This window comes from Corapipo altera, unplaced genomic scaffold, assembly GCF_003945725.1.
Source record: "Corapipo altera isolate COAL_440 unplaced genomic scaffold, ASM394572v1 23, whole genome shotgun sequence".
In the NCBI taxonomy this organism is placed as follows: Eukaryota; Metazoa; Chordata; class Aves; order Passeriformes; family Pipridae; genus Corapipo; species Corapipo altera.
Window position 1 is genome coordinate 22,848,663 of NW_020884878.1, and position 16,093 is coordinate 22,864,755.

At 39.8% G+C, this 16,093-nt stretch overlaps 1 protein-coding gene across 10 annotated transcripts in view; it reads left to right on the top strand.

The window, feature by feature from the left end:
- Positions 1-1,735: 1,735 nt before the first annotated feature.
- The window catches only part of HECTD1 (HECT domain E3 ubiquitin protein ligase 1), a 62,023-nt gene continuing 47,665 nt past the window's right edge, over positions 1,736-16,093 (top strand). For all 10 annotated transcript variants that reach the window (XM_027637835.1, XM_027637841.1, XM_027637843.1 and 7 more), the window contains exons 1-2: positions 1,736-1,829; positions 3,902-4,186. In XM_027637835.1, the coding sequence (XP_027493636.1) occupies positions 4,047-4,186 (140 nt within the window). In that variant the 5' untranslated portion in view covers positions 1,736-1,829; positions 3,902-4,046. The remainder of the gene's footprint in view (positions 1,830-3,901; positions 4,187-16,093) is intronic.

A 16,093-nucleotide genomic window follows, 5' to 3' on the forward strand; every position in this document is an offset into this window, starting at 1 on the left:
TGAAGCTGCAATACGTTACTTGATATACTTCCTTTAATACAAAAATATTAGACATAGGAAATCAGGCAATTAATGCAGCAGGACATGGAAGTATTTGTGTTTATCCATTTAGAAATAAGTATGTACAGCACTGAAAACTATTTCCAGTATTTAAGTGTTGTACTCCTAATTAATAGTACTTTAAATCCATGATTTGTATTCTTCGCATGTAGACTATTTAAAATTTTGATTTTGTTCCTAAATTGGTCTGTATTTTTATACCCTCATCTTCTCCATAGATGATCATGTCCAGACACCTGAACCAGAAACTGTACCCTACGTGAAAAGAGTGAAACATTTGTTTGATTGCAAAGGTTTTGGTCTTTACAATTGAAAATTGTGATTTATTTTTGGTCTTCAGAAGAAATTCATAATATTTTTTAACTGAAATTTCCTCTGTGATAAAAAGCAAAGGAAACTGTTCTAGCATCATGCAACAGGAGTGAGGTCACTTAGCAGATGCAGTTCTCATAAGTTTGGCCTAATTTTGCTGCTTCTGCACTGGTGAAAGTGAAAGAAGACCAAGCTTCTAAATTTAAAGACTGCCGACTCAGTCTTCCTACTGCCTGGTGCCCTTAACTTTAGGTATATAGGAAGTCTTCCTGACCTCTGAAGGACAAGCACAGGCAAAGGATATCCATGTAAATCTTGTCAGGGCTGAAACAAGTGGCAGTTAAGAGAGACATAATACGGTAAGACAGAAAGGCTAAGCTGCCTTAAAAATCAGAAATAGAGACAAAAGAACTACTGTTCTTGTGTTCTGAAAACACCAATAAAGATAACACCTTTTAGAGTTGTTATTAGAACATCAAACAATAAAAATTTGGCATTTGGCAAGTTTTAACCAAGCATGACTGCTATTGCCTTTTTGTTCAGTGTGTAGTTTTAGCCTCCTAATTACAGGAAATGTCTATGAGGTAGGTAGGAGTGACATTCAAATGTACAATAATCTTATTTACTGTACTTATATTAATAGACTTAAATTCATTTGAAAAACATGTCATCTTACAGAGAAGGAAATTATTTTGAAGATCCTTTGCTTTTAGTCCTTCATTTTCAATTTATAGCAGTTTGCTTCCTTTTTATTTTGATTATATGCAAGGTAACTGCACAGCGTTTTGTAGAAAGTATGGCCGGGGACTACACTGCAGGAGGTGTCTCAAGATATACAACTCAGGCGCAGCACTTCAAACTCACTACTGGGTAAGGGCAACTTAAAACCTCTGCTCTGGAAGGCCCACTACTGCGACGTTCAAACCTGCTCACCAGACCCCTTTAACGGAGGTGCTGGAGGTGGATCAAAGTGTTTGCAAGAGTGGCCCCTACAAAGTACAACCCCCCCCCCCCCCCCCCCCGCCCACAGAAATGTAAAGAATTGAAGTAACTAGAATACGGCAAGAAATAAAACGACCTGCAAACCATAAAAAAAAAATAAAAATCCCAATGCAGCCAGGGAAAGGCCTCCCGAGGCGCGGAGGGCCCCGCTCCCGGTTCCGCAGCGGCGGCACGGAGCGCTCCGGGCCCTGCCGCCGGTGGGAGCGGCCCGGCGGCACCGCCCCCGCCATGAGGGGCCGCTCCCGCAGCGCCCCCAGCGGCCTCCGGGCCGGCTCCGCTCCGCCCCCCGACGGCGGCTCCTTCCTCGCCCGCCCCGCCCCTCCCGCGCCGGGCGGAGCGTCATGGATGCCGCTGGCCGCCTGCCGCGGGGCTCGGGCCGCCGCCGCGCCGCTGCCCCGCTCTCGGCGCGACGCTGAGCAGGGTCGGCTGCGGCGAGGAGGCTCCGGGAGGGTGAGGTGAGCGGCGGGGACGGCGCGGGGGCCTCTCCCGCCGGCGCCGGGCAGACGGCGCCTTTCTCGGGCCGCCAGGCCGGGTCACCCTGCGCGGCCTGCGGCTCTCCGGGAACTCGAGCGTCGCTGCCCGGGCCTGGCGGGCCGGTGCCGGCGGGCCCGGACGGAGCGGGCCGGGAGGCGGCGGGCGGGGGGAGGCGGCGGGAGTCTGGAGGTCTGTGCGTGGGGCCGGGGACAGAGCAGGCGGTGCTGCCGGGGAGCCCCTCACGCCGCCGGGTGCCCCGTGCGGGGGCGGCGGGGAGGAGGAGGCGGTGCCTGCCCTGCTCGGGCGGCGCCGTGTGGGGACGGGGCCCGAAGCCCCGCGCGGGCCCGGGGCCGCCTGGTGAGTGCGAGCAGGCCCGGGCGGCGCAGGGGGAACGGGGCTGGGCCTGGCCCCCGCTCCGGGACGGCTGTCCCAGGAGCTCCGTTTTCCAGAGACGCTTCCGTCTAGCTGGAGCCCGTCTAGGGTGTAAGAACAGCAGGTGCCCATGTTGAACTTACCCCACTTTTCACCGTCTCTCTTAAATTTCTTGTTTCTCTCGCCATCACCCATCTCCCTGCTCCCCTGGAACTAAAGATTTAGTCACCTGAAGGAGAGGTACTATACTTGCAATACAATTCCACTTTTACTGGCTGAAAGTGGTATTATATAGTGTTGGTGCAGAAAATACAGCCTGTAATCGGCTCAGAGAATCATAGGCATTGTTTAAAGCACAGAAATTTAATTTACTAATGTTAAATTACTTTTTAGAGCAAGACAATATCAAATATGTAACTGGCAAGCAGTAATTGAGTGATCTGTAACATTATGGCCCTAAATTACATAAAAATTCCACCTGCCATACTTTTGTCCCGTCTTTGAGTTCAAAGCTATTGTGAAAGAGTGCTGCTGATCCAGTGTGTGTTTCTCCATGTAAGACTAATTTCTGATTCCCTTTCATAGACGTGCCCTTCATGGAGTTATTTTTTAACTATTAACTCGTTAGCAGCAAGTAAACAAGTAGGCAGACTTTGTCCAGATCAAGCTTCTCCTTCACACACCACCTCCCCCCCAGTTTGTGGGGACACTGTCGGTGTTCCATATTTACCTATGAGTTTGATAAGCTAACTCTTTTTGTATAATCTGTATTTTTAAAAGATTTTTTCTTTCTTGTGTGTTTTATTTGGAGAAATTGATTTGTAACCTTTTAGTTTTCATATGAAAATAGTCATATTTGCTGTGTTACTAGGCATGGAAGGTGAATTTGACTATTTGTTTGTAAAAAAGTAAAAAACAAGCATGTAGGTCAAAAATATCTCTTAACATTTTAAGGGGACTTTTTTGGTCTTCAGCTTGCATGTACAACTATGGCATTTGGCCAACAAATAATTTTGTTTTCCTTATATGTACGTGAATTATTTGAATTACTCACTGCATATTTTAAAAAAACTATGAATTAGATAATTTTTTTAAGTTCAAACAACCCAACAAACTTCTAACACCAGAAAACTGAAGTGATTCTTATACTGTCTTTTTTTATCTTTTGACATAAAAAGACTATTTTTCTTGTACTTGAATGCTCTTGAAAGGGGAAGGATTCATAAAATGTTTTCAAAGATTCTGCAGGTCTGTAGTTATTCATCTCAGTTTTTCTTTTGTGGATTTCTATTTAAAATGTGAAATTTGTTGTCTTTCTATATTTGAATACTTTAGTGAGGCGGTAATACATCTCTCATAAAGTTGAAGACTTTGTAATAAAGTGATATTAAAGGGAAGGGGATGGACAAAACATCACTGTCTTAGCTTTGAGAATACACAGAAGGGTTAAGCACAATTTTTCTAGTCTTAATTTTGAATTATCCTCAAAACGGAACGAATTCATTACTGTTTACTTATAAAGCTTGGAAAAAAGCAAACTTTGCTGATAAAATATGTGGAAGTTTTCTTAATGTCGGCCCAAAAATATGCTGTACATTTTAGGGAGAAGCAGATACAGAAAGTTTAACAAGAAGATTGTGATGGTGATTTGATGATTACTTTTTTTACTTTTTCCTTTTAGGTGAAAACTGCAAAAGTGTGAGGCTGACTGAAGAGAGAAATTAGTTGTGCTGAAGTTAGTCTGGCTTGAACAATTAAAGGATATTTGTGGTACTTTTTAATTTAAGTGGAAGTGGCTTTTTTTTTTTTTATTATAAAAGAACACCATGGCAGATGTGGACCCAGACACGTTGCTGGAATGGCTGCAGATGGGGCAGGGGGATGAAAGGGATATGCAGCTAATAGCACTGGAACAGCTATGCATGCTACTTCTGATGTCAGACAACGTGGATCGCTGTTTTGAAACGTAAGTCGTCTTGGCTTTCCTTTATGGGATGTTATTTTCCTCTTTCAGTAGCCGAATATAATATTTAACATTTGTAGAAACTTTCAGCTTTAAAAATGTTTTGACAGACTGAACTTCAGTTTAAATCTCTGAAATGAAGAGTTCCTCTTAATGCCATGTGAAGTACCATTGTCTGATTAAAAACATAGTGTTGTTTGAGTGATACCAGTGCCTGGTCTGACATATGAGCCTGTTGCAACTCTTATACATTTCTTTAATTTAAACAATGTGGACATGTTGTGTGGAGGGTTTTGTGTGGTGGTGTTTTTTTCAGTAGTGAAAAACTTTTATTTGCATTAGGACTGTAATGATCACCTGGATAGATATGTTTAAGCATGTTTTGCCCCTTCTTTGAAGCATGTTGGTGTTCATGCCATGCTCCTTTTCAACTGCCTTTGTGCATGTCATGTAGCACAGTCCCTGCACTCACTCTTTTGTATATTTCTCACAGCACAAAACTCTGATGTAATCACCCCTGTTACTTAATAGTGTTGTTGTGCATGTGTTACACTGCTTTCTTTGAGAGCCCAGACTAGTTTGGAAAGAGGTAGCAGAAGTGTAAACAACCACAACTTTTAAATCTCATATATCTTTGTTTTTTCAGTTCTGATCTTGATTCTCTTGCTTCTCTTCCGTGTTTCTTTCATTGCTCTCACTTTCTTTTGCATGGTAGAGTATGGCTAGTGTATTTCTGATACATTCTGCTTTTTAGGAGTGTGGGTTTAGGAGCATTTAAGAAGGTAGCTGTTTGTTACACTGTTTAGTTTTGTAGCTCTGAAGTAAACAGTTTTCAGGCTTATCTCTTAAAAACTGTTCTCTTTCATGACTGCATTTATTACAGGAAATGTAAAACTCATACATCTGTAAAATTTGGATTTGTGGTAGTTATGTAACAGCACAATTTTGTACAGTGTGTTAAAATTTGAAATTATCTATTCTTGGCCTTGGTGAGCTGATGGGTAAAATTTTGACTTGGAAGAGACTTATTGCCGGGAGATCCATTCTGCTTCCCTATCTGCCCTCATAGTTGAGCACTATGTTTGCAGCCTCAGAATTTGCCATCGTAGGAAAGCGTTTGTTGCTTAAGAGTGAATTTTTCTTATGATGGTAGGTGAACTGCCTGCTTCAGGATATTCAGAAGTATAATTAGGCATAAGTGTTTTTAAAGTTATCTTCTGGGTATTTGAGAATCAGGAATGAAAAGTCAACTTTTAAAATACAAACCAGTTGTGGGTTTTATGAATCTTATTTAGAACAGACTTTCATTTCCATATAAATGAATTAAATAGTCCAAGTGCTTTTTTTCTTAGAATGTAGATAATGAATGCTCTATTACTGCACTGTTGTGGTTCTAAAGTTATTTTTTATGTCTGAAAGAAGGAACAGTTAAAATGCCATTTGGCATTTTAATTTTTGTTTTGAGCCTTGGTATAATTTCATTTTACTGGTCTTCTAGGTTGTTTATTTCTTTTACTGTCGTTTCACTCAAAAGAAGAGAATAAAGTGTAAATTGGGGAAAAAGTTACCAAGGTTGAAGTGATATTACAATGAAGCTAAAACTGGTACTTTTGAATATACTGAAGCATATGATCTGGTGTCTCAGCCTTTGGTGAGCTGACATGGCAGCTCATTACCTTCAGAAGGGACAGTTTGCTCTTCCTGTCTATCGCCTACCAGTTTTATTCCTCACAGCCATACTCCTGCTTCATGCTGCTGCTAGGGCTTACTGGACTCCTAGTTCACTGAAAGAGCAAGCTGCTCTTTAAACCTGCTGAAGAAGATGGTTAGTTTCTTGCTGTTAGTTTTCTTTTTCAGATAGTTAGTTTTCTGCTGAAGATGGTTAGTTTTAGAACTGGAGGTAGAACTGCATAACTGGAAATATGGGAGAGGCAAAGAAAGGTATACAGTCTTCAGTGGAGAACTTCTCAGTGGATTGTCTCAGGTGCTTGTGGTATCCCAGCCCACATTTCAAGGCAAATTTATGTATTTTGGAAGTCTGTTAGAAATAGATGGTGTCTTGAAAAGCATTTTTAAAATCTTTCCAAATGACAATTCAAACAGCCAAAATTGTCATGTGCTGAGAGAGTGTAACTAAAATGATAAATGGATAATATTTTATAGTTGCTTTTCAGCTGTGTTTTTAAAGGAATTTTTGTTTGCCTAAAGAGGGCTCTAGATTTTACAAGGTTTTTTCTCTTTTGCTAAGCTAGAACAGCATTCCCAAGTTCTTGGATGCTGTGCAGATATTCTTTCAAGATCTTGGAATTGTTTATTGCTATTAATTATATATTAACAAAACTTGAAGAAAATTTTTCATCTGTGGCATTCAACAAGGTGGAAGGTGAACTTTTAAACAGTTTCTTGGAGAACAAAATGGGATGTTTTTCAGGGATCAGTTAGTGACTTTAAATATTAAGTATCAGCCCACTTTTATGTAAGAAACTATTTTCTTATGTGATGTGGAGCTAAGAAAAAACTCATCATTTTAGTGAAGTACATTAAAAGCTGTATATTGTGAGGACTGGCAAAGCTGTGCAACAAAGACACATAAAAAATGTTGACATGTGTGCACTTTCTCTAAAAGCATAACAGTGTTTCTGAGCTTATTTCTTAAGGAGTTAAGGGCAATTCACAATCTCAGCAAAGAAAGCACAAAGTTGGAGGGGAAAAAAGTATTGAACTGTTGGATTCAAAAATCTTGAACTTCGTTATTGCAGTAAAGCAATGAGGTTACTTTGCAAACATATGCTCAAGGAAATGTTGTATTTTAAACCTAATAATTTGCTTCTGTAGAAGAGTAATGAGTATTGAAAGTAGTGTTTCAGATCAACTTAAAAAGGGAAACAAGCATGAGTGTACAGTAGTGTATTTTATAATGTTCTTGCAGAATTCTAGCAGCATCACAGCAGATTGTGTGGTATGCAGCCCATTAACAGGTAGTGCTGCCAAACAGTTGACATTTCTTTACTTCTTCCCAGATTTACATATTACATCCAGTTAAATTATTTTGAAAGTTACTCATATGTTAACATTACAAAAATTAGCAGCATATTCATCTTCTGGTGATAATGAGTCACAGACACTGCTAGTCACTTAGCATGAAAAGTGGCTAACATTTTACCAGCAGCAAAAGCCAGGAGCTTGAACCATAGAAACTTAATGAATAAGGAGAAATGGTTCTGTTAAATCGTTGAACTGGAGTAAAATAGCTAAACTGGTTTGATTACAAGTGTTAGTCCCAAATTGTAGTTAAACTATGTGCTATTAAATCCACTTTAACAGGAGTTTTAGGTATGCATTTTATATAATACAATGGGGGCTTTTTAGTCTTTTAAATTACCTGTAACAATTTAAATGCTAGAGGCTGTTAGTTACAATCTCACATGATTAATATAACCCTTTTCCTCTAAGTTGTTTCAATTTATCTTTTTTTCACCCTCTTTCATTGTTTCACTTTTTTGGTGGAATAAAATTAGAACATCTTTGGTCTGGCCTTTCTGTTGCTATTTTTTTTCCTGTCTGCCAAAGTGAAAGTATTTAGCAAGCAAGATGTTATTTATATATTTTCCTTAATTACAAAGAAAATTTGTAGAACAAGGCACTAGTATAACACGTAAAGTAAAGCCTGAGTAAAACCTTTCTTATACAGCAGATAGACCTTATTAGTGCTCAAAGAGAGCATGTCTTCCCCTTTGGCTGTTCCCTAAGTCACTTCTGTATATTTAGCATTAACAGATTTGGTCTGCAAAAAACTATGAAGAGTTATCAGTTCATTTGACAAATAAAACCAAATTGTACAGGGAATCATAACTTAGAACTCTATAATGTAAAGAGGAAATCCTTTTAGTTTATTTTTTAGGTCAGATATTTTTAATTTACAATAAACCTTGTTCTTTCCAAAGTATCTGTTCACTGGGGAAAAGGTACTTGCAAAATACAAATCTTTATCTTGTATTTACTAGTGTGTGACAGGTGTGAAGAAATGCTAGTGAACTAAAGACTGTTGATAGGAGTTAGTGAGACTGTTAATGTGGGACAGTTTAGCTTTACCTCCACCTGATTGCTTAAAACTATATTCTCCTGTCTTTATCAGGGCTGTATAACTCCAGTACATCAAAATTAGTTACATACAGGAAAACAATTTTTCTTGTAGAAATAAGGATAGGAATTCAAATTGCTGGTTTCAGGCATGTATTTACAATCTGGGCTGCTTTAAAAGCATCTCTTAATTCAGGCAGTGGTAAAGTGTCCTTTAGCAGGTCTAACAATCATGGAATAAGTAAGAGGCTGAGAGGGCAGCTCTGTTCTTATCAAGGTAATTTCACATTGTGTGTCCTACAGATTTGCTTGTTTTGTTATTTTAAGGGAAAAAAAAAAAGTCAGACCATTGTTACAGTTTTGTGCTGGAATGCAGCCATGAGTAAATTAGGTAAGTATTGTTGTTAACAGTAGATTAGTTTTCATTATTTTAAACTGTGCAAAGCATTTCTTCTTTGTTTAGAGTTATTCCTGACTTTTAAAGCTGTTTGGTTGTTGGGTTTTTTTTCCAGTTATAAGAGTTTTTAAAAACTAGTGTCTTTCTGGTTGCTCTTTGTAAAATGGGAATTACGGCCTCATTGTCACTGGTATTATGGAGATTAATTAACCTTGTCTAATTATTTTGACAATCTTAATGGTTGCAAAGGCCGGAAGGAAAGATTAGGTCATCTAAATGGGCATCCTCTCTTCTGTCATTGGCTCTTGTATTTTACCTGGTTATTACTGGATTGAGCATCTTGTTTGATACAAGCATAATGTGTAGCTGATGCTCTCTGAGAGGGCATCCTGCCTAATTTTATCTCATTTTGCTATTTAATGTGCTGTCTGAGTTGTCTTTGTTGTTGAAATTTGCTTGTTCTTTTTCATATGAATTGGCCAGGCTGCTACATTCTACCGAGGGCAGTTGTTTCACCTTTTCCTATTAGATTAAAAGCCAGTACTGTTCTTAATGTGAATGCACTTGCACACAAAGATCTCATCAACTCTTGATCTTCTTCCTCCTTTCCAGTTCTTCAATTTACAATTTTTTCAGAAATATTTTCCAATGTTGCCTTAATTCATGCCGTTTATAGTAGTATGTTTGACTTACTGTTAACAGTTAAAGGTGCCAAGTTTAGTTACAGGTTTCCAAAATGTTGTACAGTAAGTGTGGTTTTATTTATCTGTTTTCAGAGTTGCTTTCAAGGATATGATTGCTTGCTTCTTAGGTGTGGCTTGGTGTATTACCTAGACTAAGATCTGTCACTTGGCATTTGTGTGTGTTAAAACACATTTTGTTTAAATGCCTCTGAGTAGTCCAGACAACTGTATAACTCATCACATTGTCACTGTTTACTAGTCTGTCATTTTTAAGATTTTTTTTCTAGTGGTATCATGAAGTAGCCTTTTTGTTCAGAGTTTTGTGTGTGAGATAAAATTGAAGTGACTCTTGTAAGTACTATGTAAAACATAGGTGCAGAATTTTAAGGCTTAAAGTTAATGAACTTTCGAAAGAGTCCAACTCCTAATAGATTGGAAGAGACCAATAAAAGAGGTGTTACAGGAATTTCAAATAGTGGGCTTCCTTTCTTGGATGACTGTACCAGTCAAGTGACTTTTAATATTGGCCTTTTATGGAGAGGTATAGATAGCATAGATGTTAAGCAGATTGCTAATGGGGAAGTGGAAGTTTTCTTGTTTAAGTCAGTTCTCTTTTTGAGCACCTGGAAATCCAGGGGAAGCTAGTGGCCAGATGTGCATATTTAGGCACATATACAAAATCATACTTTTTGTTTTAATTGCTTATTTCCTTTTGAAATGTTAAGACATGCAATGTGTATTCGAAGCATTATCTGTTTGCACAATTGAGGTTGCTACTAGTGGAAATCATAGCCAGAAAGACCTGTAGTTTCAAGGTCTTTAATTTGTTCAGCTATTGTGGACCAACTTTCTGCTAAATATTTACAAAATGCTGGAGATGGGAGAAAAAACATGTTTTTTCTGAGGTATGGCATAGCTTTTATAATATGCTGAAAAATGCAGAAGGCATCCCAACACATCCTTTGTAAATTCAAGAGCAATGCTAATGATACTTTATTTAAAAATATAGAAGTTACCTAGGCTGTAGAAGCTTTCTTTGTATGTATTTTTTATTTTTTCATTTTACACAACTGATATTTACTGAATGTGTAGTTGAATACTTATGTGTTCCCTCCTAATAGTGAACACTCAGAAGAGGGTTCAGCTCTGTCATTTATTTAGCTCAAAGGAAGTTTAAAAGTAAATATCAAATTTGATTTCTAAAATGATTTATTTTAATTTCTAATAATGTGGATTTTCTGCTGGAATGGATAGGAGATGGAATCGTTTTAGTTCATTTGTAGAAACAAAATGGTCTTTGAGCAAAAGAAACAATGAGGGAAAGTCTGAGGTCTCCTCCCATAGAACTACAGACAAGAAAAACAATCATTAAGCAAAAATGAGTTGAAGTTACTGTTGCTTTAAGAAGAAAACAGTTGTGGCGAATGTTCTTTATAGTTTCAAAGTTGTGTGACACATTGTAGTCAACTTATAACTTGTATATTTTTCCTCAGAAGCAGTTATTGATGAGAGTTAGCTTCAGTATTTTAGTTTTCATTTGAAATTATTATATATTAAGTAGGGTTGACACATGTAATTCCTTGTTTTCCCTCTTTTAACTGGTCTCAGCATATGGTATGCATTAAAGATCCAGCACTAGTGCTGGCAGGCAGCTGAGCTTGGTTTTCTGCCACAAGTCACATGTCTTGGAGCAGGCGCCTGAAGCCGAAGGCTTTGTCACATGCCAGGGGCTCTGCATCCAGCATCGACTGAGTCCAGCGGTTACTCTGGAATTGAGTAACACACCCTCATGCTAGCAAGAGTTATATTAACTGGTTTGGGGATGAACTGGAGTTGTCTTTTTTCCTTCTTTCAGGTTTTGTTTAAGCACAGCAGTGGTCTTCACAATTATTATTTCTGTTTTAGCTAAGGATCTTAACTGCATTAAAATACGAAATGTAATTACAGAAATGAGTTTACAGTGCCTATTTTTACTTCCTTGGTATCTTTTTACACTGGCAAGCTGTAAAATCAGCTGAGTCACTTCATTAGAGTTTAAGGGATTAGCACTGGCAGGAGCTTACTGCTGTAGCTGTTTAACAATTTTGTATCCCTATGGATATTCCTGTTCCTAAAGAGGTGGATGTGTGTGTAAAGGTTCAGAAGTATGTCAGCATACGGAGTTATGCTGATTATAGTGCTGTAAATTCTGTAGTAATATAATTGTATTGACAATTTTCTTAGCCTTTCTTGTCACCAGGATGATTATGATATTTAGAAAAATGTTTTTAGGCCAAGTAAATTTTTTGCAGAGGAAGAATGTATATTAAAGAGTTTGAGTATCATGCTCTTTACAATCTAATAACTAGTTTTGACACTGAAAGTATGAATATCATACAGAATAATTATACAGAATCAGCACTTTTTAATATGGTTTAGTTCTTGATGTTAGTACTGGGAACAGAGAATGCTCTACTGCCTTAATCTTAATAGATTAGAATATAAATGGTAAATATTGATATGGAATAGTACCTATTTCAGACAAACCTGTCTTCCAGCAAGATCTTGGAACTGTGGTGGCTGGAGACTTGCAAGACAGTAGGTAGCAGACAGAAGCTCTTGTCCTGACAGTACAGGAATGAAGTTGGGTGAACATGGAGACTTAAAGTAATTAGCAAGAGATGTAGTGTGTGTTGTCGAGTAACCTCATTAACTTGAAGTCCTTCTTTCACTAAGGAGTAACACAGAGTAACCTCATTAATTCACTAAGTAGTCCCTAATCACTCTTCTAAAGTACACATTTAAAGTACTTTAGGAAGTGCCCGATTTGATGTTAATACAGCTCCCTAGAAATGAAAACCTAAAAATACTTCTTTCATTTTCATATTCATCAGAAGAAGGGCCTAGATAGAAATCTGAATTTTGGAGCTACTATTTGCTGTTATTTTCTGATTTGAAAGAATAAAATCTAGCTAGGTTTTTTTTCTGTATTAAAGAAAACTCACTACTATCTTTTTACTTGTTCCACTGCAAAAAAGTTACTGTGAACAGTGATTCCTCTCCTGCAACTTTAAGGATAAAACCAATTTTTTTTGGTCATAATTACTTTTTTCTCAGATGTATTACTTTTACTTGATATATGGTCTAGATAAAAGCAAAATGTGAAACTAGTTTTGATATTGGGATGATTTAAGTTTAGAAATTTTGCAGTTAGCTTTTTTCCCTTCTGTGGGCGTTGATGCGGTAATGAGAGGTTTATTTGTGTGCTTTGCTCTGGGTAATCAAAAGCATCATCTGTCAGTAGATGGAAACGTACTAAAAGGTGAACATCGGTTGCTGTCATGTCACATCAGTTCATTCAGTGCTGTAGTTCTTCCCTCAGCCTCCCTGCTGTCTCAGGAAGTTTTGGCAGCCTTATTTTTCCCATGTAAACTGTTTTCTAAAAGGGAGTCCCATGTGCAGACCCTCTCTGTGGTGCAGACACTCCTTGAATGCTTTGCTACCTGTCAAATTACATTTTAATTCTGAGCACAGTCTTAGTTGGAACAACATTAAGGTCTATATTAGTAATGGTCCCTAATCTTCCACAGCAAGTATTTGAGGCAGTTTTAGGTTCCTTTGATCTATTTTGGCCTGACTCAGGAAGCCAGTAAGGATTTACCTTGGAATTATAGTGTATTAGTAATGCATATGTAACATGACTTGCCTGACTCACTCTTTGTTTCTTACTGGTGTTGACTGTATTCGCTTGCTTGGTGCTTCATTAAAAAGAGAGGCCGGCCCTCAGAAAGTGCCCTACTTGCAACCTGTTTGCTAGAATTGCTTCCAGGTGAGCAGTGGATTTCTCTTCCCTGTGCTGCCTTTGCTTAATGCTGTAGTGCCTTTCCTTGGGACTGGATTGAGAGAAGACTCAAGGACTACTCTGAAAGCCCATTTGCACAATTTTGAAACATAAAGATCATCCACTGAGTAAGGGCAACACTTTGCCTTTTTTTTTCTTTGTAGTCAGTTGCCAGCACACAGAAACCCCCGGTGGAGCTATGTGAACAGAAGGGAGAGGTGTACAGGCATTTACTATATGGCTGTGATGATGTTATATCCCATCTCTCATTGTGGGCTTGTGTTCCCACCTACCCCTTCTAGACCTTTTTCTGGTACTACTCATAGATGCATGTTCTTGTCCCTGAGACAGTGTATAGCAGGTGCTCATAGTTTCAACCATGAGAGACCCATGTCATAGCTTAGTGTGGGTTTGGAGATTAAAGGGTGATCTCTGTAAAGCTGACCTGTGTACTTTTGTTTGTATACAGTCGTTGATAGAAAGGTTACCTACAGCATAATGACTGAAGTCCTTCAAAATGACAACTGCATGAATAATTATGCTGTAATTATTCTAGCCACCTGTTTGAGAAGACGATGGCTGGAGCAGTGGGGATGTGTTTGTACACCCAGCTTCTCTGCTAATACAGGTTGAACCATTGATCTAGATTGTGTAAATGATGGAACTGGTCCTTTTTGGTCTCTTGTTGACAGCAACATTAGACACTGCTAAGACCTGAGTGGACTTCAGCAGGAAAAAAGAATCTGAATTTATCTGTATAGTGTGTGCAGTTTGTATATCTCCAGAGAAGGAAGCTCCACAACCTCTCTGTTTATTGTTGCCAAACCACTCTCAAAGATATTTGAGAAGTCATGGCAGTCAGATGAAGTCCCAAGTTACTGGAAAAAGGGAAATCCATCTCTGAAAAGGGTAGAAAGGAGAACCTTAGGAACTACTGACCTTTCAACCTTGCCTTTGTGCATGGGAAGACCAGGGAACAGATATTCCTAGAAACTCTGCACATGGAGGACAGGGAGGTTATTGGAGGTGGCCGGCACGGCTTCACCAAGAGCAAGTCCTGCCTGACCAGCCCAGTGGCCGTCTATGATGGAGTGGCTACATCAGTGGAGAAGGGAAGACTACGGATGTCATTTATCTGAACTTCTGTAATGCCTTTCACACGGTCCCTCCCAACATCCTTTTCTCTAAATGGGAGAGAGATGGATTTGATGGGTGGACTGTTGGATGGATAAGGAATTGGTTGGACAGTCCCATTCAGAGGGTAGTGGTCAACGGTTCAGAGTCCCAGTGGACATCAGAGACAAGTGGTGTCCCTCTGGGTTCCATATTGGGGCCAGTGTTATTTGATACCTTCATTAGTGGCATAAACTGGATTATACCCCCAGCAAGTTTGCAGGTGACACCAAGCTGAGTGGTGCCATTGACGCACCTGAAGGATGGGATGCCATCCAGAGGGACCAGAACAAGCTCAAGAAATGGGCCCACGGGCTTCTCTAAAGTTTTAACAAGACCAAGTGGCAGTGCTGCACCTGGGTTGGGGCAACTCCTGGTATCAATACAGGCTGGGAAATTAAGAGATTGAGAGCAGCCCTGCTGAGAAGGCTTGGGGGTATTGGTGGATGAGAGACTGGACATGAGCCGGCAGTGTGCACTTGCAGCCCAGAAAGCCAAACTTATCCTGGACTGCATCCAAAACAGCGTGTCCAGCTGGGCGAGGCAGAGGATTCTGCCCCTCTACTCCACTCTGGTGAGACCCGACCTGGAGTACTGCATCCAGCTTTGTGGTTTGCAGCACAGAAAGGATGTGGACCTGCCGGATCGAGTCCAGAGCAGGGCCACCAAGATGATTAGAGGGATGGAACACCTCTCCTGTGAGGAAAGGCTGAGAGAATTGGGTTTGTTCAGCATGGAAAAGAGGTGGTTTGGGGATGACCTAACTAGGGCCTTCCAGTACTTGAAGGGAACCTACAAGAAAGATGGAGAGGGATTTTTTACAAAGGTATGTAGTGACAGGACAGTGTTGCCTAGAAAAGTTGTGCATGCCCCATCTTTGGAAGTGTTCAAGGCAAGATTGCATGAGGCTCTGAGCAACCTGGTCTAATGAAAGGTGTCCCTTCCCACAGCAGGAGGGTTGGAACTAGATGGTCTTTAAGGCCTCTTTCAACCCAGACCATTCTGTGATTCTATATGCCTCTTCCAAGAGCTCCTGTGTAGCTGACTCTTCTTTGTCTACTGGAATAGTAGTTTGTAGTTTTCACTGTGAAATAAATACAGCGATGTTGTACTACAGAATACTGCAGTTTGTTTTTTTTGCTTTGTGTTGCAGATGTTTCATAAATGCATTAATCCTTCTGTTTACAATAATAATTCTAGCAGTCCATGTCGTGTATCTACTCGTGTAGGAAATTTGCTGTCGCTTCATTCAGCTGCTGCTCTTAATTCTACCAAATCTTCTAATGCCTGGACCAAATATTTTTGCAAAGAATGTATCTTCAGTTATTACAGTTCCAAGGTCAAAGTTATTTTGCGATATGGAGCTCCTGGAGCGAGTCCAGTGAAGGGCTGTGAAGGTGATTTAGGGGACTGGAGCATGTCACTTATGAGGAAAGGCTGGGGGAGTCGGGCCTGTTTAGCTGGGGGAAGAGAAGACTGAGAGGGGACCTCATCAATGCCTATGACTATCTGAAGGGAAGGCACCAAGAAGATGGAACCAGGATCTTCTTGGTGGTTCCAAGCTATTGCTTGGACAAGAGGCAATGGACCAAAACTGATCCACAGGAAGTTCCACCTGAACATAAGGAAGAACTTCTTTACTGTGTGGGTGACTGAGCACTGGAACAGATTGCCCAGAGAGGTTGTGGAGTCTTTGTCACTGGAAATATTAAAAACACACCTGGCCAAAATCCTGCGTAATGCGCTCTGTGGGGACC